General features: G+C 52.6%; 3 protein-coding genes across 6 annotated transcripts; 2 read left to right on the forward strand and 1 right to left on the reverse strand.

Moving 5' to 3' along the window:
* Positions 1-5,873: 5,873 nt before the first annotated feature.
* MED11 (mediator complex subunit 11) lies at positions 5,874-8,514 on the forward strand. 3 transcript variants are annotated; one of them, XM_054536005.1, is made up of 4 exons: positions 6,349-6,521; positions 6,723-6,853; positions 7,972-8,086; positions 8,308-8,514. In XM_054536005.1, exons 1-4 carry the CDS (start codon positions 6,437-6,439, stop codon positions 8,430-8,432), a joined length of 456 nt encoding a protein of 151 aa, XP_054391980.1. In that variant the 5' UTR covers positions 6,349-6,436; the 3' UTR covers positions 8,433-8,514. The 3 variants fall into 3 exon arrangements, with proteins under 3 accessions (XP_024091009.1, XP_054391980.1, XP_024091010.1); XM_024235241.2 differs by having other exon boundaries at positions 5,874-6,521; positions 7,972-8,514; XM_024235242.2 differs by having other exon boundaries at positions 7,865-8,514.
* On the reverse strand, positions 8,446-14,465 carry CXCL16 (C-X-C motif chemokine ligand 16). Of its 2 annotated transcripts, none has more exons than XM_009251162.4 (5): positions 14,159-14,465; positions 13,679-13,817; positions 13,305-13,387; positions 9,998-10,414; positions 8,446-9,386 (listed from the first exon to the last, which is right to left on the reverse strand). In XM_009251162.4, exons 1-5 carry the CDS (start codon positions 14,229-14,231, stop codon positions 9,346-9,348), a joined length of 753 nt encoding a protein of 250 aa, XP_009249437.2. In that variant the 5' UTR covers positions 14,232-14,465; the 3' UTR covers positions 8,446-9,345. The 2 variants fall into 2 exon arrangements, with proteins under 2 accessions (XP_009249437.2, XP_009249436.2); XM_009251161.4 differs by lacking the exon at positions 8,446-9,386 and adding an exon at positions 9,395-9,557.
* A 259-nt stretch (positions 14,466-14,724) lies between these two features.
* On the forward strand, positions 14,725-21,185 carry ZMYND15 (zinc finger MYND-type containing 15). Its single transcript, XM_002826872.5, has 14 exons — positions 14,725-14,942; positions 15,410-16,010; positions 16,456-16,690; positions 16,784-16,939; positions 17,203-17,363; positions 18,186-18,338; positions 18,649-18,729; positions 18,858-18,974; positions 19,057-19,145; positions 19,236-19,334; positions 19,490-19,643; positions 19,735-19,793; positions 20,080-20,240; positions 20,891-21,185. Exons 2-14 carry the CDS (start codon positions 15,440-15,442, stop codon positions 21,060-21,062), a joined length of 2,208 nt encoding a protein of 735 aa, XP_002826918.1. The 5' UTR covers positions 14,725-14,942; positions 15,410-15,439; the 3' UTR covers positions 21,063-21,185.
* Positions 21,186-22,136: the final 951 nt, after the last annotated feature.

Here is a 22,136-nt window from a genome sequence, read left to right on the forward strand (position 1 = left end):
CCCGGGTTCAAGCGATTCTCCTGCCTCAGCCTCCCGAGTAGCTGGGATTACAGGCACCCGCCACCCTGCCTGGCTAGTTTTTGTATTTTTTAGTAGAGATGGGGTTTCACCACGTTTGCCAGGCTGGTCTCGAACTCCTGGCCTCATGTGATCCACCTGCTTCAGCCTCCCAAAGTGCTGGGATTACAGGCGTCAGCCACTGCGCCTGGCCAACAAACTTTTTTGAACACATTCTAGGTACCGGACACTAGGTATGAATCTGGGGCTGCTAAAAATATATGGTCTCTAACCCAAGGTGGGCCCCCAACACCCAATAAGCTTTTGTCTCTCTCCATGTCCCTGGTTACCTCCCTCTCCTGCTCCCATCCTATGCACTAATTCTTTTTTTTTTTTTTTTAAGGTGGAGTTTCACTTTTGTTGTCCAGGCTGGAGTGCAATGGCATGATCTCGGCTCACTGCAATCTCTGCCTCCCCGGTTCAAGAGATTCTCCCTCCTCGGCCTCCCAAGTAGCTGGGATTACAGGCGCCCGCCACCATGCCTGGCTAATTTTTGTATTTTTAGTAGAGACGAGGTTTCACCATGTTGGCCAGGCTGGTCTCGAACTCCTGACCTCGGGTGATCTGCCCGCCTCAGCCTCCCAAAGTGGTAGGATTACAGGCGTGAGCCACCGCGCCCGGCTACCTACGCACTAATTTTCTACCTTCCTCATGCTCAAAGTGACTTCTGTTTTTCACAGAGATTAGGCAATGAAGGATGAATAATTTCAATTTCCCACCTCCTACTGACAAACAGTGACATCTACACCAATTCTCCTACACAACCAAGGTTAAGATGCCTTCTCCAGTTCAAAGCTAATCCCTCCACCTGTGCTCAGATCGCTGTCCTCCCACTTCCACTGAGACCTTGATTCACCAAACCACACCCCTCTCCTACCTGTGTCTGTGGTTCTTCCTCCGTGATAAATAAGCCCACATAAGTCTATTCCATTTAAGGAACGAGGAGGGAGGAAGAAAAAAAGAGGAAGAAGGAAAGGAGAAACCAAACAAAACACTCTCCTCTACACTTGTGTCTCTTATTTATTTCCTCTCTTCTTTGGTTTTGTTTTGTTTTTTGAGACAGAGTTTCGCTCTTGTCACCCAGGCTGGAGTGCAATGGTGAGACCTTGGCTCACTATAACCTCCGCCTCCCGGGTTCAAGTGATTCTCCAGCTTCAGCCTCCTGAGTAGCTTGGATTACAGGCACCCACCACCATACCCAGCTAATTTTTGTATTTTTAGTAGAGATGGGGTTTCACCATGTTGGCCAGGCTGGTCTCGAACTCCTGACCTCATGATCTGCCCGCCTTGGCCTCCCAAAGTGCTGGGATTACAGGCATGAGCTACCACACCCAGCCCTCTCTTACTCTTCATTCTTTCTTTACTTTTTGTTTTCAAAGTTATATATACACATAAAGAATCAGAGAGTACTACAAGACCTATTACAATAAAAAGCAGACCCTTCCCACTCTAATTTCCTCCTCCTCAGAGGCAACTACTTTCACCACCTTTTTTTTGAGACAGGGTCTTGCTCTGTTACCCTTGGCATGATCACGGCTTACTGCAGCCTCCTCAATGCCCCAGGCTGAAGAGATCCTCCCACCTCAGCCTCCCAAGTAACTGGGACTACAGGTGCAAGCCACCATGCCCAGCTAGTTTTTTTAATTTTTTTATTATTTTAATTTTATTTATTTATTTATTTATTTGAGACAGAGTCTCACTCTATCACCAAGGCTGGAGGGCAGTGGCACTGTGTCGGCTCACTGCAACCTCCATCTCCTAGGTTCAAGCAATTCTCCTGCCTCAGCCTCCCAAGTAGCTGGGATTACAGGTGTCCACTACCACGCTCAGCTAGTTTTTATATTTTTAGTAGAGACGGGGTTTCACCATGTTGGCCAGGTTGGTCTTGAACTCCTGACCTCAGGTGATCCGCCCACCTTGGCCTCCCAAAGTGCTGGGATTATAGGCGTGAGTCACCGCACCCAGACAGTTTTTTTATTTTTTGTAGAGATGGGGTCTCCTCATGTTGCTCAGGCTACGCCCGGCCTACTTTCACCACCTTTAGATGTTTATTTTGGCATTTACCTCCCTATCTCTAAACATGCTTATTTGGCAACTTCATGATTTTTGTTTTTGTTTGTTGTTTGTTTTGAGAGAGGGTCACGCTCTGTCGCCCAGGCTGGAGTGCAATGGCGCAATCTCGGCTCACTGCAACCTCCGCCTCCCAGGTTCAAGCGATTCTCCTGTCTCAGCCTCCTGAGTAGCTGGGACTACAGACGCGTGCCACCATGCCCAGCTAATTTTTGTATTTTTAGTAGAGATGGGGTTTCATCATGTTGGCCAGGATGTTTTCCAATTCCCAACCTCAGGTGATCCGCCAGCCCCGGCCTCCCAAAGTGCTGGGATTACAGGCATGAGCCACCACACCTGGCTCATGTGATAGATTTTTTTCATTACTTCCCTCAAGGTTTGATTTTTCAAGGGTGTTTTGTTTGTTTGTTTGTTTGTTTTGTTTTCGAGAAGGAGTCTTGCTCCAAATTGCAGTGTTACTGATACCTTCTACTCTTCTGAAAATAATGTTTGTGGAGGAAGGGATCAAGAAATGTAGCACCATCATTTAAATTCCCTCAGGACCAACTCTACTGGACACATAAACAATAGCAACAACATCTACTTTCAATAAAATGTTGGTATTGCTCTCTGCCAATTACCTTGAGAGCCTGACTCAGGAATGAAAAGCTCTATACCAACCCCGGTCTCGAACTCCTGACCTCAAGTGATCCTCCCGCCTCAGCCTCCAAAAGTGCTGGGATTACAGGCATAAGCCACCACGCCCAGCCAAGGATGCTTTTTCAGATTCAATCATGTTTTATACTATCTCTTACCTAAGAGCTTCAACAGTTGTCCCCATCTCCCCCTTTTTATTTGGTTTCTGTCTTTCATGTTAGAAAGTTTCTTTACATACCTAGAAATTTTTGCTTTCTGCTCACATTTAAGAGCAGGTGCTTAGCGTGACACGGTGGTTCACATCGGTAGTCCCAGCTACTCAGGAGGCTGAGACAGGAAGATCACTTGAGCCCAGGAGTTCAGGACTACAATGAACTATGATTGCGCCACTGCACTCTAGCCTGGGTGACACAGAGAGGCCCTATCTCAAGAAATTAAAAAAAAAAAAAAAAAAAAAAGAGTGAGGTGCTAAGAAGTTGACTAGAATTTCCATGTACACAGTTGGGACTTGCCAACTGTGAGTTTCACTATGAGATGATCTGGCCAACTGACTGGCTGGAGAACCCCTGACGTTCATATCCTGAGGTCTTTTCTCACTTACCAAATTCCCCAGAGAAAAGTCTTCCAGTCTCTTACCTGGAAAGTATAAGCCTTGTTGCTGGAGTTCTGGAAAGTACCACTGACTAATAAACTTGTTTTTTTTTTTGTTTTTTGTTTTTCGTTTTTTGATACAGGGTCTCACTCTGTCACCCAGGCTGGAGAGCAGTGGCACGATCAGGACTCCCTGCAGTCTGAACTCCCAGGCTCAAGCAATCCTCCCACCTCGGACCCCTCCAAGTAGCTGGGACTATTTTTATATTTTTTGTGGAGTTAGGGTCCCACTATGTTGCCCAGGCTGGTCTCAAACTCATGGGCTCAAGTGATCCTCTTGCCTTGGCCTCCAAAAGTGCTAGAATTACAGGCGTGAGCCAACTCACCTGGCCCTAAACTTTCACTTAATCTCTGTTTTTCTTTTTTGGAGACTGAGTCTCGCTCTGTCGCCCAGGCTGGAGTACAGTGGCACAACCTCGGCTCACTGCAACCTCCTCAGCCTCCCAAGTAGCTGGGATTACAGGCACCCACTACCACGCCTGGCTCATTTTTTGTATTTTCAGTAGAGACGGGGTTTCACCATGTTGCCCAGGCTGGTCTCAAACTTCTGACCTCAGGTGATCCACCCTCCTCGGCCTCCCAAAGTGCTGGGATTTAAAAGCGTGAGCCACCGCGCCCGGCTTAATCTCTGTTTTCAATGCAGTGCCCTTGCCCTCAACTGTACTCAGGTGCTCTCTAAGCTAAAAATCTGTTTTCTATTTCCAACAAAGAAACCTCCAGTATTCTGATGGGTTGGGGGAGATCAGTTGCCAAGATACATAGAGTCAATAAAGAGATCTGGAGGTCTAACTTCAAATAATCCTCCTAATTTTAGTACCACTTTCACCCCAGCTGTAAACGAAGCTACTAATTTCGTGGTAAATCAGGTTGCTTGTAAGCTTTCTTTGCTGCTGGCTTAGTTACCACCTCACTGCAAAATGAGTCTGTTTTCCAGCATCTGTCTAAAGTTTTGCTATTAACTCCTCTCCCTTTGACTCCTTTTTAAAACAACTTTAGGCCAGGCACAGTACGCTCACACCTGAAATCCTGACACTTTGGGAGGCCAAGGCAGGAGAATCCTTTGAGTCCAGTTCAAGACCAGCATAGGCAACACAATGAGACCCTGTCTCTACAAAATAAATTAAAAATTAGCCAGATGTGGTAGCACACATCTATGGTCCTAACTCTTCAGAAGGCTGAAGTGAGAGGATCACTTGAGCATGGGAGTTTAAGGCTGCAGCGAGCCACGATTGAGCCACTGCATTCCAGCCTGGGCAGCAGAGTGAGACCTTGTCTCAAAAAATAAAAATTTTTTTAAAAAGCAACTTTACTGTTATTTTATTAGCATTTAGGGAAGGATTAAGTCAAATGCCAGACCCATCAAGTTTTTTGTTTTTTGAGACAGGGTCTCGTTCTGTCACCCAGGCTGGAGTGCAGTGGCACAATCCGTGGCTCACTGCAGGCTCGACCTCTCAGGCTCAAGAAATCCTCCTATCTCAGCCTCCCAAGAAGCTGGGAATACAGGCATCAGCCACCAAGACTGGCTATTTTTTTTTAATTTTTAAATATCTTTATACTTTTTTATTATTTGTATTTATTTATTTATTTGAGACGGAGTTTCACTCTTGTAGCCCAGGATGGAGTGCAATGGCGCAATCTCAGCTCACTGCAACCTCCGCCTCCCAGGTTCAAGTGATTCTCCGGCGTTAGTCTCCTGGGTAGCTGGGATTACAGGTATGCGCCACCATGCCCAGCTAATTCTGTATTTTTAGTAGAGACGGGGTTTCTCCATGTTGGTCAGGCTGGTCTCGAACCCCTGACCTCAGGTGATCCACCCGCCTCAGTCTCCCAAAGTGCTGGGATTACAGGTGTGAGCCACCACACCCAGCCTTTATTTTTTAAATATAGTAGACGGGGTCTCACTATATTGCTCAGGCTGGTCTCAAAGTCCTTACTTCAACTGACCCTCCCACCTCAGCCTCCCAAAGAGCTGAAATTACAGGAGTGAGCCACCATGCCCAGCCCCCAAATTTTTTTATAAAGACAGTATCTCACTATGTTCCCCAGGCTAGACCATTCAGTTTAACTGAGTCTAACCTTCATTTGCTAACCTTGGGCAAACTAGTTTCATTCTTGATAATCTACTATAAACTGTTACAAGCGATCTTTCCAAAAAAGGTAATTCTGGTCATAACACACTTCTTAAAAACCCTTTAAAGGCTCAAATGTCTTCAGACTCAAGTCCAAAGTACTTAGCTTGCAAGCCTTTTCCTGATTCCGCTCCTCTCTCCGGCCTCACCATTGGCATACCTAACCCCCACCACCCTCCGTTCACTCCAGGCACACAGAATCCGTTGCTGGACTCCACATGCACTGGGCCCGGCACAGCACCATGCTCTTGCCTATGCCGTCTCCCTTTTCCACTACAAGCTCTCATCCACGTAGTTCACCTTTAAGACTCAGCTCCCGCCTGTAATCCCAGCACTCTGGGAGGCCGAAGCGGGTGGATCGCTTGAGGTCAGGAGTTCGAGACCAGCCTGGCCAACATGGTGAAACCCCGTCTCTACTAAAAATACAAAAATTAGCCGGGCGTGGTGGCGGGCGCCTATAATCCCAGGCACTCGGAAAGCTGAAGCAGGAGAATCGCTTGAACCTGGGAGGTGGAGGTTGCAGGGAGGGAGATCTTGAGACTGCACTCCAACCTGGGCGACAGAGTAAGACTGTCTCATAAATAAATAAACTTGTGTAGAATAAACTAGAGGCCACAGACAGTGTCAAGAAGACGGACAGGTCTGAATGGCCTCGGGCGAGGGGATATTCCACTGTCGTCTCTGACTACGGGTGGTCCTGTGACTGAGGCGCAGCGGGCCCTGGGAGTTGTAGTTCATCAAGCGGACCGAGGAGGCGAGACTGCGCTGAGCATCCTGGGAATTGTAGTGCTCGCTACACGGTGCCCTCTGCGCAGGCGCATATCGAGAGCCACTTCCGGAACAAGCGTCGCGTTTCTCAGGAGAAACTCCTGGTGAGAATTCCCAGAGTGATAATGGCTACCTACAGCCTGGCGAACGAGAGACTACGCGCTCTGGAAGACATTGAACGGGAAATCGGTGCCATCCTTCAGAATGCAGGTTCGGGATGCGACAACCCCGACGGCGGGGAGCGAAAGCGTGGCTGGGCTGCACCGACAGGCTGACCTGGGACTTGGAGCAGGGTTGGGGAGGGAATCCTATGTGCGTGCGCAGCGAAAGGGCGGGAGTGAGAGGGGCTGGCCTAGGGCGAGGCTACACTGGCAGTCTCCGTGTGTCCCCGCCCTCTCTCCGCCCTGGCAGGTACTGTGATCCTAGAATTGTCCAAGGAAAAAACTAACGAGCGGCTCCTAGACCGGCAGGCGGCGGCCTTCACCGCTTCAGTGCAACACGTGGAGGCGGAGCTGTCAGCTCAGATCCGCTACCTCACCCAGGTCGGTGTGTCTGGGGGGTTCTGCGAGTGAACCCCAGCTCTGGGTCAAAGCCTCAGGCTTGGGTGATCCCGGGTGGAGCATTAACTGGGCAGGACCAGACCTCCCCAGCCGGCTATCCAGAGCGGGTTTCTTCCTCTAAAAGGAAAGAATGGGCCGGGCGCAGTGGCCTCACAGAGTTGGAGACCAGCCTGGCCAACACGGTGAAACCTCGTCCCCACTAAAAATATAAAAATTAGGCCAGGCGCGGTGGCTCACTCCTGTAATCCCAGCACTTTGGGAGGCTGAGGCGGGTAGATCATCTGAGGTCAGGAGTTCGAGACCAGCCTGGCCAACATGGTGAAACTCCATCTCTACTAAAAATACAAAAATTAGCTGGGCTGGTAGCGGGCACCTGTAATCCCAGCTACTTGGAAGGGTGAGGCAGGAGAATCACTTGAACCCAGGAGGTGGAGGTTGCAGTGAGCCAAGATTGCAGCACTGTACTCCAGCCTGGGTGACAAAGCAAGACTCTGTCTCAAAAAAAAAAAAAAAAAGCCGGGCTTGGTGGTGAGTACCGGTAATCCCAGCTACTTGGAAGGCTGAGGCGGCGGACGTTGTACTTAGCCGAGATCATGCCATTGCACTCCAGCCTGGGTAACAGGCAAAAACTCTGTCTCAAAAAATAATAAATAATAAAATGAAGGAATTAAAGGTGGCCCTTCATACTTCACTGGGTAACATCACATGTGTCTGGCAGAAGATGTGTAAATAATGCTAGAACTACAGAACTTTGTCACTGGAAACTTGGCCTGACCTCAAGGCCACGAGGTCCCAGATCCTTATATCCTGAGAAGAGGGACAGGATTGAGAAGGTTCTGAAATCATCGCAGGGACCACTACCATTACTAATTTTTACGGTGTGCCAGATACTCTGCATTACTTTATTTAATCCTCAACAACTCTAGGAAGTAGTTATTGTCACCCCCATTTTACAGACAAGATTAACATAAGTTAAATGATTTATTTATCCAGCTACCAGGTGGCCTAACAAATTCAAACTCAGGGAAGAAATGAGACGAGACCTGATGCCTGGTTGGAGTAAGGGTAAAGGAGATGGTGCTCCATTGATTGTCTTGTAGGTGGCCACAGGGCAGCCCCATGAGGGCTCCAGCTACTCTTCGAGGAAGGACTGTCAGATGGCTCTGAAGCGAGTGGACTATGCCCGCCTCAAGCTCAGTGATGTGGCTCGAACCTGTGAGCAGATGCTGGAGAACTAGGCCAGGGAGATGGACCCAGAGCTCAGAGGGAGACCATCGCCTGTGCCATGGGACAGAACCTGGGAACATGTAGGGTGGGGAGTATGAGCACCAACATACCCTGCTGGTCAAAGTACCCTAGGACAAATGGGCAAATGGTGGGCATGGAAAAACTGAAGCCCGAGCCTGCCCACAGCTATGCCCTGGCCTCTCCTGCAGGGTGCTCCTGCTCTGCACTCCAGAAACACCCTGACAGGCTCAGAGAGGAGATGGAAACTGACATACCCAACCCACTTCCTCAAACACTTCATGCTGCTGCCCCAGGCTTCCCGCAGACGGCCTAACGAAGATACATACTTCTTCATTCAGAGAGACAAAACAAGAATAGAGTTTTAATTATAATAAAAGCAATAACAATAAAAACAAGATCAGACTCTCACTGGGGTAGGCAAGGGACTGAGGAAGTGAAACCAGCCCATATGGTGTCCCAGCACAGCGCCTGCTAAGGAGGGAGGGTGGGAAAGCCCAGGCCTTCGTTGCAGGGACAGGAGGATGCAGGAGAGGGCTGAGGTGGGGGAGGAACAACTGGTGTACTGGGAGAGAGATTTGGGACGAGGGGGAACCATCAGCAAAAAAAGCTGAAGCCAGGAATCATGGTAAGGGCGCAAGGGCTGAGGCCAGTTGTTTCCATAAAAAAGACTCAATCATTACAAAAATAATTTTTAGTAGTTAAAAAACACACATAGGGCCAGGCATGGTGGCTCACACATTTAATCCGAGCACTTTGGGAGGCCTAGGTGGGGAGATCACCAGGGCAGGGGTTCGAGACCAGCCTGGCCAACATGGCGAAACCCCGTCTCTACTAAAAATACAAAAAAATAGCTGGGTGTGGTGGTGAGCACCTGTAATCCCAGCTACTCAGGAGGAGGCAGGAGAATTGCTTGAACCTGGGAGGTGGGGGTTGCAGTGAGCCGAGATCATGCCACTGCACTCCAGCCTGGATGACAGAGCGAGACTCCGTCTCAAAACAAAGCAAAGCAAAACAAAACAAAATACACATAGAATTTGTCCAAGTTATTATCACCCAGTGTGAAAAGCAGATTTTAAAATATAACCATTTTTAAATGAGGGGCCTAAGAGAGGGCAGTGGCTGGTTAGTCCTATGTTAGATATTAACAGATACGTGTAGGCTGGATGTGGTGGGTCACGCCTATAATCCTCACACCTTCAGAGGCCAAGGTGGGAGCATCACTTGACTCAGGAGTTCCATAACAGCCTGGGCAACATAGAGTCCGTCTCTAAAAAACAAACAAAAAAAAAACAAGTATATATACAGTGCCTACCATGTCAGGGTCAGTCTCTTTTATTACACTTTTTGTAAGAATAAACCACAGTTTATCCTCACAAGCTTCCATTCTTGGCTCAGGTATTAGAGTCAGGTGCCACAGGTATATAATGAACCTGCAAATCTGGAAAGGATAAAGAAATTGAGAGATGAGCTCTGAGATCAAGGAGAGTGATGGGGGGATGATAGCTTGAACTAGGGAATCACATCAAGACATCAACACTATGACCTGGCCCATAGTAGGTGCTCAGTGAAAATTTGTGAATTGAATGACTGGCCCTCACCTCCCTCCACAGCTTCATCCCCCACTAGCTTGCTCTAGCCATCTTCTCCATGATGTTGCTCCAAGCACTAGTCCTTGTACCCATGGTGGCTTCCTTCCCTCTCCACCTCTCTACAGTCCCCGGCTGACTGTCCTCAGAGGGCCCAAAGTCAACCCTGTGCAGACAACCTTGATGCTTGTGTGCCAAGGCCAGGTTTCCATCCACCTGAGAGCCACTGGGTCAGGATGCCTGTCAGGAAGGCTCTGGGTCCCTGGGGAAAGGGTTCAAAGGTCCAGTTTACCTGGAGAGGACTGCGGTGACTGCCCCCTCCTCCTCTTGCACAGCACATAGGAAAGGGCTGCAGTGAGGATGAAGACGATGGCCAGGAGGCACAGGACCGGCACTGTGGCTGATGTCCTGGCTGTGGGACCAGCATTTTTTTCCGACTGCTTCTGGTTCTCCCCAGCCTCAGGCCCAACTGCCAGACTGTGGCCCGCAGTGTGAATGGTGGTTTCATTGGGACGAGTGAACTCTTTGTCCAAGGACAGTGATCCTACTGGGAGGGTGGGGCGCTGGGTGGACTGCAAGGTGGACAGGAGCATCTGGGCAGGGGTGTGGATGCCTGAAGATGCCCCCTGTGAGGCCTGAGAAATTGGGGGGCTGGTAGGAAGTAAATGCTTCTGGTGGGCCACAATCCCCGAGTAAGCATGTCCACATTCTGGAAAGGAAAGAAATGAGGAATCAGGACTATCAGGAGACAAGGTGAAAAAGTAGATAGAGGTGTAGGGGAGAAAAAGTAATATCTTTTCCTCACCCATAGCAAGGGTCAAGGCTGATACCCCTATAAATAAAAAACATTAACAAGAGAAAAGCCTAACATTTATTTAATCACAGTTTTACATGACATAGGAACCTTCAGAAACAAAGACCCAAAGACCCAAGGAAAAGTACATTTTTATGCTTAGGCTTGCTGTGAAGAATGGACAGTTGTATAGAAGTATGATTGGATTGGCCGGGCGCGGTGGTTCATGCCTGTAATCCCAGCACTTTGGGAGGGCAAGGTGGGTGGATCACCTGAGGTCGGGAGTTCGAGACCAGCCTGACCAACATGGAGAAACCCAGTCTCTACCAAAAATACAAAATTAGCCAGGCATGGTGGCATGCACCTGTAATCCCAGCTACATGGGAGGCTGAAGCAGAATCGCTTGAACCCAGGAGGTGGAGGTTGCAGTGAGCGGAGATTGCACAATTGCACTCCAGCCTGGGCAACAAGAGCGAAACTCCATCTCAAAAAAAAAAAAAAAAAAAAAAAAAAAAAGAAGTATGATTGGACAAAAAGGGTATGATCTAATGGTAATAAATGGGGGGTGGGGGACCAGCAAGGCCTGTTCAGATTCTTCTTGGCCTCCAAGTATAGGGCAGGACCCCTCTGAAATGAGGGCCTATGACCTACTTCCACATGAAGTTAGAGAATTCCTTTATGGCCAGCTCTCACAGAAAAACAGAAAGAGCAGAGTGAGCTACTTACTTCTGCTGTTTTCTTAATTACCAAGGTGCCATGTTTTGGAGTGTCGTGTTCTGAGCTCCAACAGAGGGAAGAGTGAGTCAGGGAGCATATCACGCTGAAGGCCAGAAGAGGAAGGCAGTGACAGACGGAAAAGGTAGGGGACAAGGAAGTGAGCGAACCACGAGACAAGTGGGTGTCATGAACTGGGAAATCAGAAGAGCAGGGTTGGAATCCAAGCTCTGCTGTAAAGTAGCTGTGTAACCTTGCCCCTTGTCCCTAACCTCTCCGGAAGTGATATCTTCCAGCTGTAGAATGAGGATAATTGTAGTACCAAGGGCCAGGGTAGCTGGGAGGATGAAAGGAAATCATAGAGGTCTAGGCAGACTTAAAGGCAGTATGCATGACACAGATCCTACAGAACTTTAGCTAGGACATGGAAGAACCTTTTGTATTTTAATGGTTGTATATTTATTTTAAGAGAAAAATACAACCAGTGCATCAAACTTGTGACTTCACAGATATTATTGCTTAGGATAATTTACTATTTAAGTTTTCTTTCTTTCTTTTTGTTGCCCAGGCTGGGGTGCAATGGCCTGATCTCAGCTCACTGCAACCGCCGCCTCCAGGTTCAAGCCATTCTCCTGCCTCAATCTCCTGAGTAGCTGGAATTACAGGCACATGCCACCATGCCTGGCTAATTTTGTATTTTTAGTAGAGATGGGGTTTTACCATGTTGGTCAGGCTGGTCTCAAACTCCTGACCTCCAGTGATCCACCCGCCTCAACTTCCCAAAGTGCTGGGATTACAGGGGTGAGCCACCGTGCCTGGCCTCTATTTAAGTTTTCAAAACTAGTTTGTGCACACTTAAAAGTAATTCATTTCATTGTATGTAAATTTGAACTCAAAAGAAAAAAAAGCATTAAAATATTGAACTCTACTTAATATACATGCTGAAATGTCTTGGGATGAAGTGCAATGATGTCTGCAACCTGCCTTGAAATGCATCAGGAGGCCGGGAGCGGCAGCTCACGCCTGTAATCCCAGCACTTTGGGAGGCTGAGGCGGGTGGATCACCTGAGGTCAGGAGTTTGAGACCAGCCTGACCAACACGGTGAAACCCCATCTCTACTAAAAAAATACAAAAATTAGTTGGGCGTGGTGGCAGGCACCTGTAATCCCAGCTACTTGGGACGCTGAGGCAGGAGAATGGCTTGAACCTGGAAGGCAGAGGCTGCAGTGAGCTGAGCGCACCATTGCACTCCAGCCTGGGCGACAGAACAAGACTCCATAAAAAAAAAAAAAAAAAGGAAATGCATCAAGAAATAAGGTGATGGATGATGGATAGAAGGATGAATAGATGGATACTTAAAGCAAATATCATGTAATTGCTGTAAAATTGATAGTGTAAAATATGTTTATGTAAATATGTAAAATATACATATATAAATAAAATTGTAGAATCTAGGTGGAGGCATTGGATATTCAGTGTGCCATTCTTTCAACTTTTGTATATGTGTAAATTTTCACAATAAAATATTGGAAAAGAAAAATAGGCCAGGTGTGGTGGCTCACGCCTGTAATCCTAGCACTTTTGGAGGCCGAGGCAGGCGGATCACAAGGCCAGGAGTTCGAGACCAGCCTGGCCAACATGGTGAAACCCCGTCTCTACTAAAAATACAATAATTAGCCAGGCTTGGTGGTGGGCACCTGTAATCCCAGCTACTCAGGAGGCTGAGGCGGGAGAATCTCCTGAACCCAGGAGGCAGAGGTTGCAGTGAGCCAAGATCGTGCCACTGCACTCCAGCCTGGGTGACAGAGCGAGACTCCATCTCAAAAAAATAAAATAAAATAGTACTTTGATTTCAAGAAAAATATTAATAAGTAGACAATAGCACACGTGGTAGAATGAATTGGCAAAAATCATGAAGGTGATGGTGAATGATCACCCCGTTTGGCAAACAGTCTAAGTACTTTGGACAGGATCAGAAGAAGGTGCTAGGAATGTGCGGCCCCAGGGGAAAAGGCTCAGGTAAAGAAAACTGTCAGGTGGAAGCCGCTAAGCCCTGGAGGCAGAGCCTGAAGAGCAGTGGGAAAGTCTCACCTTTGAGATCAAGACAGCTCATCAGTTCCTGAACCCATGGGTCCTTGTTGCCCCCACACACGCTCCAGGAAAGGAACTGGAACCTGCGGAGGAGAGACCTGGGCTCAGCTGCGGCTCCTTCTTTCCTTCCCCGGCTCCTTCCTCATTCCAGAGGCGTGAAGTTGCCACCAAGAAAGAGCCCTTTCTCCTGGGACTGGGAAATTCCCCGGTGGGTGAGACGGAGTCATGAAGTTTCGGGGAATGAGAGCAAACAGAACCCGGAGATGGGGCTAGGTGCGCCGGGAAGGAGTTCAGGTTTGACCAGAGAGGGTCCTGGAGGCACCTGCAAGGAGGGGCCGCGCAGGCGCTGCCCTCGCAGGGACAGGTGAAATTACCTGGTGTAGTATAGACAGCGATGGTAAGCTCTCAGGTGTTTCCGGAGACGATTCATGAACTGAACCGATGGCGGGGAGTCAGAAGAAATTCTTTTACCACAATAACAACTTCCAGTGACGCTGCCCTCGTTGCCATTGCCTGAGCGGGACGGAGGTGGTCAGCACCCATTCCCAGGCCCGGGGTCCCCACTCCGCTGTTCCCTGGCCTCCAATCCACAGCCCCATGACAGCCTCTCCGTGGACCCAGGGTCAGAGCGCCAGGCTCAACCCACACATCATCACGCCCCCCACAACATCCATAATCCCGCCCGGAGCCAGGCGTCCCCGGGCCTCTGTCCCCAACCCCAGGCGGCTGGCTGGCTTTCCTTTTGTCCCCGCTGCCTTCATCAACTCAACTCCGTGGGGCCTCGTGTCCCCTCCCCAACTCACCCCCTTCCCATGACTGGGGAATCTGGGTCCCCTGCCCCGCCCCCGGCTAACCTGGCTGAGTCAGGTACACCAGCAGGAGCAGGAACACGAGCACGCGGGACCCGAGCCGCAAGTCCCGTCCCATCTCGGGGCTCCGCGGACTCTACGGGGATGGAGCCACCTCGCTCTGACTCCCAGACAGGCTCCGGCGCGTGACGTCCAGCTGGTTTCTCAATGGCTTTCGCCAGGGACCGGAGGAGACGGCGGCCGGAGAGGAGGCGCGAGCCGGCTGCACCCCCTGGCCCTGCTGTGCCCCGACCGTGCGCTCAGCACTCGGCCCGCGCCGTGCCAGCCTCTGCGCGCAGGGAAAGCCAAGGAGGTGGAGCTCCCGCGCCCTGAGCCCCCGCACTGGGCCCGAGCTCCGTCGAGGGAAGGCCAGGAATCTTGGAAGAAACCGAAAGAAAACTCCGGCGGCGGGCGAGGAGGGGCGGGAGGACGGCGGCCCGAGGAGCCGATTCGGTTGGGTTCAGGAGGCCGCCCGCCTGGCCTGTCCGCGGACCTGTGAGGCGGCCGCACTGCCGGACCGGCCCTCCTCCTCCAAGGCACTTTCACTTCCCCGATCCGGGCGCCGCGGGACCCAGCCGCGCTGCATGAGCCTCCCGGGCGGCCCGGTGGAGGGAGTCGCCGCCAGCCCCGGCCGCGCGCACCTGCGGGGCAGCCACCTGCGGACGCACCGAGCCCGGGGGGCGTGGCCGCCGCTGAGCCGGCGAGGGCTCGGGCAGCCCTGACGTCACGACCGCACCCGCGCACCCTCCACCCCGAGGTATTTACCTTCGAAAAGTGGTGGCGGCTGCAGGTACCGGAGGAGTGGGGCGGCCGGGAGGGGCTAGGTCTACCGGGGCTGCCCGCCACGCAGATCCGAGCCCAGGGAACACCCTCGCTCCCACTCCCATACCCCACAGACGCATCCAAAATGCTTCCCTCCCCACCAGACCGTTCCCGATAGGATTAGCCCTCTCTCCTCTCTAGCCTTAATTTAAACTCTGCTTTTGAGGGTCTGAACTCCCCAATTTTAAGCCCCAAATACCATCTCATCCCTGAGTAGTCTCCTCCAACCCTGGTCAACCACTTTCAAGTCCAGCCCCCATTTTCCTCCCTAAACTCCCATCCTCAGCCCTGAAAATCCTCCTCTCGGCTCCTAGCATATCCGCGGATCCAATCCTAAGTGACCCTCAAACCTACCCTCCCCCTCAATTTGTGACCCAGCCCCAAACTCCATCATTGCTCTCCTGTCCCTCACCATATGTCCCTTCTTTTGCTCAGTCTGGGCCGGGGCCCTGTGCCCCTGAAGACATGGAGTTTGTGTCTGGATACCGGGATGAGTTCCTTGATTTCGCTGCCCTTCTCTTCAGCTGGTTCCGAAAGTTTGTGGCAGAGCGTGGAGCTGTAGGGACTAGCCTTGAGGGCCAGATCAGAAGCCTGCCCCAGGACCCTGCCCTTTGGGTGCTCCATGTCCTGCCCAACCGTAGTGTGGGCATCAGCCTGGGGCAAGGGGCAGAGCCAGGTCCTGGACCAGGCCTGGGGACTGCCCGGCTCCTGGGAGATGACCCTCCACTCCACCTGCGAGACCTGAGCCCCTACGTCAGCTTTGTCAGTCTAGAGGATGGGGAGGAAGGGGAGGAGGAAGAGGAGGAAGATGAAGAAGAAGAGAAGAGAAAGGACGGGGGTGCAGGCAGCACAGAGAAGGTGGAACCAGAGGAGGACCGGGAGCTAGCCCCTACCAGCAGGGAGTCCCCCCAGGAAACAAACCCTCCAGGAAAGTCAGAGGAGGCTGCCCGGGAGGCAGGAGGTGGCAAGGATGGCTGCCGAGAGGACAGGGTGGAGAAGGAAACAAGACCCCAGAAGAGGAAGGGACAGAGGAGTGGTAAGAACCCAGGGCTGGCCCTGCCCTACCCCTTGCCCAGCCATCCTCCCTTCGGAAGCCCTCCCCTGCCACTAGTTCTGAGTGCTGGCCTTCAGGCCAGTCTGGCCCGAAAAGGTGTTTTTATTGACCCACAGTGGGTTTTTTTTTTTTTTTAATTTAATGTTTAAACATTGCAAGAAAAAAAGTATCCAGAAGTCTGGATTTACACATTCCCAAGAAAAATCTCAAGCTCTGACAGTGGGCCTACATTTCTGCATGGCAGCGCATCCTGGTCCTCTGTAGCAGCTGTCCCCTTTAGAAGGAGCTTGCCCTCTCTACCCAGAGCCCTTTACTCAGTGAGGTTACTTGCCTAGCCCCTGTGGGTATTTGAGTTTGGTACTCCTGACCCTGACCACATTTGTCTCTCGCTGCCCCCTACCACCTCAACTTTTCCCTCTTTCCCCAGAGGCTGCCCCCCTGCACCTTTCCTGTCTCTTACTTGTGACGGATGAGCATGGCACCATCTTGGGCATTGATCTGCTAGTGGATGGAGCCCAGGGAACCGCAAGCTGGGGCTCAGGGACTGAGAACCTGGCTGCTCGGGCCTATGCGCTCCTCTGTCACAGCATGGCCTGTCCCATGGGCTCTGGGGATCCCCGAAAGCCACAACAGCTTACTGTGGGAGATGCCCGGCTGCATCGGTATAGAAATCTGGTATCTGAGGCTGGGGAGGGCTGGGGCCCTGGATTCCCAAGCACCTCCTCCAGCCTGATGCCATCTCCCCCCCTATTTAGAGAGCTGGAGAGCTTGGTCCCAAGGCTAGGTGTGAAGTTAGCCAAGACCCCAATGCGGACATGGGGTCCCCGGCCAGGCTTCACCTTTGCTTCCCTTCGTGCTCGAACCTGCCATGTTTGTCACAGGCACAGCTTTGAAGTGAAGCTGACACCTTGGTGAGCAGCCCCAAAGCTGGGGGAGAGGAAGACCCCAATAGTCAGGCAAATAGAAAGAAAGCAGGGTGGTGGGGGGGCCTAGCAGACAGAAGGAGAGGCAGGGACATGAGAAGATGCAGAGGAAACAATACAGACTGTTACAGGCAGTTAGAGGGTGTAAGACAAACAGACCGAGTGACATATGGGCAGCTGCTGGGCAGATGAACAGCAGACAGGACCTACAGAGGTTAACACTAGGTGCCCACCACCCTCTGTGTCCCCAGCCCCCAGTGTAGTGCTGTCTTGTACTGTGGAGAGGCTTGTCTCCGGGCTGACTGGCGGCGGTGCCCAGATGATGTGAGCCACCGATTTTGGTGCCCAAGGCTTGCAGCCTTCATGGAGCGGGCAGGAGAACTGGCAACCCTGCCTTTTACCTACACCGCAGGTACCATAAGGAGGTCAAAATGGTTGGGGGAAACTGGGACCAGGTCTTTGAGACTGGGAATTAGATGTCTGGGAACAGGGTCCTGGAGTTGAAGGCTAAGTGTCTGGGGCTAGAGCCTAGATCCCTGGAACAAGGGCAGGGGCTGGGTGTTTGGGGCTGGAGACAGGGTCTCTGAAGCCGAGGCCTGAGTGTCTGGGTCCCTGAGCGAGTGCAGGGATTGGGGGACAGGGATTCAAACACCTACTTGCTTCCCAGCTCCACCACTAACTGCAGTGTGACCTTAAACAAACCACTTTACTTCTTGAAGCTTCCGTGTCCTCATGAGGGATACGAAGAAGGCCCATGGAATTGTTACAAGGATTATCTTGGCTTGGTGCCTGGTACACTGGAGGCACTCAGAAATGGTGGTTCCCAGCCTCACTGGAACCAGACTTAGAACTAGGGTCCTCGCGGGAGGCTAGGGAGAGTTCAAGTCTGGGGTTCTAGGCCGGGCAATGGTTCACAGCTGTAATCCCAGCACTTTGGGAGGCCAACTTGAGCCCAGGAGTTTGAGATCAGGCTGGGCAACATAGACTCTGTCTCTACAAAAAATAGAAAAAATTAGCCAGGCATGGTGCACTCGCTGTGGTCGCAGTTCTCGGGAGACTGAGGTGGGAGAATCGTTTGAGCCCAAGAGGTCGAGGCTGTAGTGTTCCGTGATCATGCCACTGCACTCTAGCTTGGGTAATAGAGCAAGACTCTGTCTCAAAAAAAAAAAAAAAAAAAAAAAAATGTCTGGTGTTCTAGCCCAGCACCTCAACTCCTCCCCTTCTCCTTCTCCAGAGGTGACCAGTGAAACCTTCAACAAAGAGGCCTTCCTGGCCTCTCGGGGCCTCACTCGTGGCTACTGGACCCAGCTCAGCATGCTGATTCCAGGCCCGGGCTCTTCCAGACACCCCCGAGGCAACACGCCATCCCTCAGCCTTCTTCGCGGTGGTGCGTGGGGTCTCTCCAGGCATGGGCCCCTTGGCCTAGAGGGAAGGACTGGGAAGAAGTTGTCTGAGTCCCAGATAATCCCTCCATGTACACACTTACCCTTACCAACAGCACCAGGGCCATTTCCGGCCTTTCCCAGCCCTCAGTGGAATCACCGCTACCAACTCCACCCAGAAACCCCATCCCTATGCAAACCCCCATTCCTCTTACTGCAGCTCTCTCAAGGAATACAGTCCCTTTGGAAGGAAGAAGGAGATGGGTCAGGTGGGGTCTCCCTGACCCCAGGCCCCTCTTTCTTTCATCCTCTCAGGAGACCCCTACCAGCTTCTCCAGGGGGACGGGCCTGCCCTGATGCCTTCTGTGCCCCCAGATCGACCCCGGGGTGTTTTTGGTGAGCTGGAGGGGCCCTGTGGGAGCTAGGGGTAGGGCCAGGGACTGGAGAACCAGAGCCTGGGTGGTTGTTAGACTAGAGGGGGTGGGGGTCCAGGGCCAGGTCCTCTAGAAACCCTCTCCTCCCAGGCTCATGGCAGGATTACTACACATGGCGGGGCCTCAGCTTGGACTCCCCCACAGCGGTGCTTCTCACCTACCCGCTGACCGTGTACTACGTCATCACCCACCTGGTGCCCCAGTCCTGTAAGGAGAGTGGAGTGGGGGGTGGAGCAGGATGGGGGAATGACAGCAGACCACATACTTAAAGCGCTGGTTTTTCACCCAGTCCCTGAGCTCAACATCCAAAACAAACGATCACTGAAGATCCACGTGGTGGAGGCCGAGAAGGAGTTTGAGCTCGTCATGGTGTTTTGGGTAAGTCACCCCAGGCCTGAAGGTTGGGCATTTTGGTATGGGGGTAGGCACAGGGTAGAACCCAGATCTATCTTTCTTTCTGTCCTTCAGGAGCTTTTGGTCCTGCTCCCCCATGTGGCCCTGGAGCTGCAGTTTGTAGGTGATGGCCTGCCCCCCGAAAGCGACCAGCAGCATTTTACCCTACAGAGGGTGAGGGCTGAGGGGGCCCTGCTTTTCAGCTCTGACCCCTCCAGTGACCTTCTGGTTGGGTCCTGCCCTTCTGCCCCCCACTCCCCATCTTGCCTGGTGCATCCTCCAGTTCCCTGACTTCCAGTGGCTTTTCCACCCCACTCCTGGCCCCTCAGGACAGCCTGGAGGTGCCTGTCCGGCCTGGTTCCGGCATATCAGCACGGCCCAGCTCTGGCACTAAGGAGAAAGGGGGCCGCAGGGACCTGCAGATCAAGGTGTCAGCAAAGCCCTACCACCTGCTCCAGGGGCCCAAGCCTGACCTGGTTATTGGTAAAAGCCTGGGTCTCAGGGTTAGGCATGTGGGGAAGGTGGGAGAGAAGCCCACCGTGGGATCCAGCTTCTCCCTCCTCTCTGTCTGCAGGATTTAACTCCGGGTTTGGTCTCAAGGATACCTGGCTGAGGTCTCTGCCCCGGTTACAGGTGGGCAATGGGAGCAAAAGGGAACTTCTCTCCCCTCCTGCCTGGCCCCTTGCCATCTCCTTTTCTGAAAGTCTCTGGGCTCTCCTCCTCTTCACCATCACCTGCTCCACAAACCTGGGGAGTGCCCACGGGTCCCCCTGCCTCTCTCTGTGTCTGTCTGCGTCCTCCCCCTGCTCCCCTCCGTCCGGTCTGTCCGGGGACCTCGGCTTTCAGCCCTGTCTGTCATTCTGGCTGCTGGGATGGACCTGGGGAAGGGCCTCTCAGAGCGACTCTCACTCCACCCCAGTCCCTCCGAGTGCCAGCCTTCTTCACCGAGAGCAGCGAGTACGGCTGTGTGATGGACGACCAGACCATGGCGGTGGCCACTGGAGGGGGCACCAGCCCTCCCCAGCCCAACCCCTTCCGCTCCCCCTTTCGCCTCAGAGCGGCCGACAACTGCATGCCCTGGTAATAACTTCTCTTACTCTCTGGCTCCACATCCTCAAAGACCCACCTCTATCCTAGTCCCTGCTGTCCTGGGGCCCTCCTGCCCCCAGCCCAGCAACCTGCCTTCTCTGCCCCCACTACTCGTCGCCCCTATGGGAGGTCTCGACATCCCCTGGCACACCTCTCTTTAGATCTAGCTCACGGAATCTCCCCAACCCACAAAAGACCCCGCGACCCTCCAACAGACCCAACCCTGAGTCTAACCCCACGCCCTGGAACTCAGAGGGGCAAGCCCCGCCCCCTGGTCCCTGACCGCGCCCCCTGGAGCCCCGGTCCCTTGGAGTCCCGCCCCCTGGTCCCTGACCGCGCCCCTGGGAGTCCCGCCCCCTGGTAGTCACGCCCCCTGGGAGTCCCGCCCCCTGGTCCCTGACCTTGCCCCCTGGAGCCCCGCCCCCTGGGTGTCCTGCCCCCTGGTCCCTGACCGCGCCCCTGGGAGTCCCGCCCCCTGGGAGTCCCGCCCCCTGGTCCCTGACCGCGCCCCCTGGAGCCCCGCCCCCTGGGTGTCCTGCCCCCTGGTCCCTGACCGCGCCCCTGGGAGTCCCGTCCCCTGGGAGTCCCGCCCCCTGGGAGTCCCGCCCCCTGGTCCCTGACTGCGACCCTCGCCCCCGCAGGTACTGCAATGCCTTCATCTTCCACCTGGTTTACAAGCCTGCGCAAGGGAGCGGGGCCCGCCCGGCGCCCGCCCCTCCACCCCCGTCCCCAACTCCCTCTGCTCCTCCTGCCCTCACCCGAAGGCGCCGAGGAGAAAAGAAACCTGGGCGGGGGGCCCGCCGGCGGAAATGAATGCTGATACCGTAGTAGTCCCCCCCTCCCAAACACTGAAAGGAAAACGTGAAAACACTCAAGGCCTAGGGGGAGGTCAGGTTGGTAAAACACGAAAAGGTAAATAAAATTACTTGTTTGAAACCACCGAGTCATTGACCTTTTGATTACACGCTCATAATTGGGCCATTAAACTGGGAAGGAAGAGAAAGATTTTTTTGTTTGTTTGTTTGTTTTTTGAGACGGAGTTTCCCTCTTGTCACCGAGGCTGGAGTACAGGGGACAAGATCTCGGCTCACTGCAACCTCTGCCTCCCCGGTTAAAGCGATTCTCCTGCCTCAGCCTCGGGAACTGGGATGACAGGCATGCACAACCACACCCGGCTTATTTTAGTATTTTTAGTAGAGACAGGGTTTCGCCATATTGGCCAGGCTGGTCTCGAACTCCTGACCTCAGGTGATCCTCCCGCATCGGAAAAGGAGTTAGGGATGACTTACTTTCCCCCAGCCCCTTTTAGTCCCCTCGACAGCTGTCATTTCTTTAACTCAGAGTCAGGGATTGTGACCCTCCTTGGTTATCCCATGGTTCTCCTAATTATGTGTTGGCCAGTCGCTTTCCAGCCCCGGTAACCCTCAGTGACCGGCCCCCAGGCAAGGAAAGACCGAGCAGCAGAAAGTGGCTTCTTCCTGGGGGCAGGAGAAGCAATCAACAACCTCCGGGGATCACATAGACCCTTGGTTTGGATTCAGTGAAAGGCCCCAACCACCCAACTCCACCTTTTCTCACCACCTCATATCCAATAATCAACTCCTGCTGAGCTCTTCTCCTGAAATCACTCAAGTCCCTCAAGGTATGTCCATTCCCGCTGCAAACTCCACCGTATCTATCATCACCACATTGCAGCCCAGAGTATTCCTCCTCAAAAAAAGACATCTGAGGGCCGGGCACGGTGGCTCACGCCTAGAATCCCAGCACTTTGGGAGGCCGAGGCAAGTGAATCACCTGAAGTCAGGAGTTCGAGACCAGCCTGGCCAACATGGAGAAAACACTGTCTCTACTAAAAATACAAAATTAGCCGGGCAGGGTGGCACATGC

Source organism: Pongo abelii, chromosome 19 (assembly GCF_028885655.2).
Source record: "Pongo abelii isolate AG06213 chromosome 19, NHGRI_mPonAbe1-v2.0_pri, whole genome shotgun sequence".
Lineage (NCBI taxonomy): Eukaryota > Metazoa > Chordata > Mammalia > Primates > Hominidae > Pongo > Pongo abelii.

Bases quoted from the DNA above. Each gene is read 5' to 3' on its own strand.
- CXCL16 (XM_009251161.4), bottom strand. From the start codon at position 14,231: ATGGGACGGGACTTGCGGCTCGGGTCCCGCGTGCTCGTGTTCCTGCTC. The intron at 13,818-14,158 runs GTTAGCCGGGGG...CGTCCCGCTCAG, and splicing joins GGTGTACCTGACTCAGCCAG to GCAATGGCAACGAGGGCAGC. The intron at 13,388-13,678 runs GTAATTTCACCT...TCTCCTCCGCAG, and splicing joins CGCTGTCTATACTACACCAG to GTTCCAGTTCCTTTCCTGGA.
- ZMYND15 (XM_002826872.5), top strand. From the start codon at position 15,440: ATGGAGTTTGTGTCTGGATACCGGGATGAGTTCCTTGATTTCGCTGCC. The intron at 16,940-17,202 runs GTGAGCAGCCCC...CTGTGTCCCCAG, and splicing joins GAAGTGAAGCTGACACCTTG to CCCCCAGTGTAGTGCTGTCT. The intron at 18,730-18,857 runs GTGAGCTGGAGG...CTCTCCTCCCAG, and splicing joins TCGACCCCGGGGTGTTTTTG to GCTCATGGCAGGATTACTAC.
- MED11 (XM_054536005.1), top strand. From the start codon at position 6,437: ATGGCTACCTACAGCCTGGCGAACGAGAGACTACGCGCTCTGGAAGAC. The intron at 6,522-6,722 runs GTTCGGGATGCG...CCGCCCTGGCAG, and splicing joins TGCCATCCTTCAGAATGCAG to GTACTGTGATCCTAGAATTG. The intron at 6,854-7,971 runs GTCGGTGTGTCT...ATTGTCTTGTAG, and splicing joins AGATCCGCTACCTCACCCAG to GTGGCCACAGGGCAGCCCCA.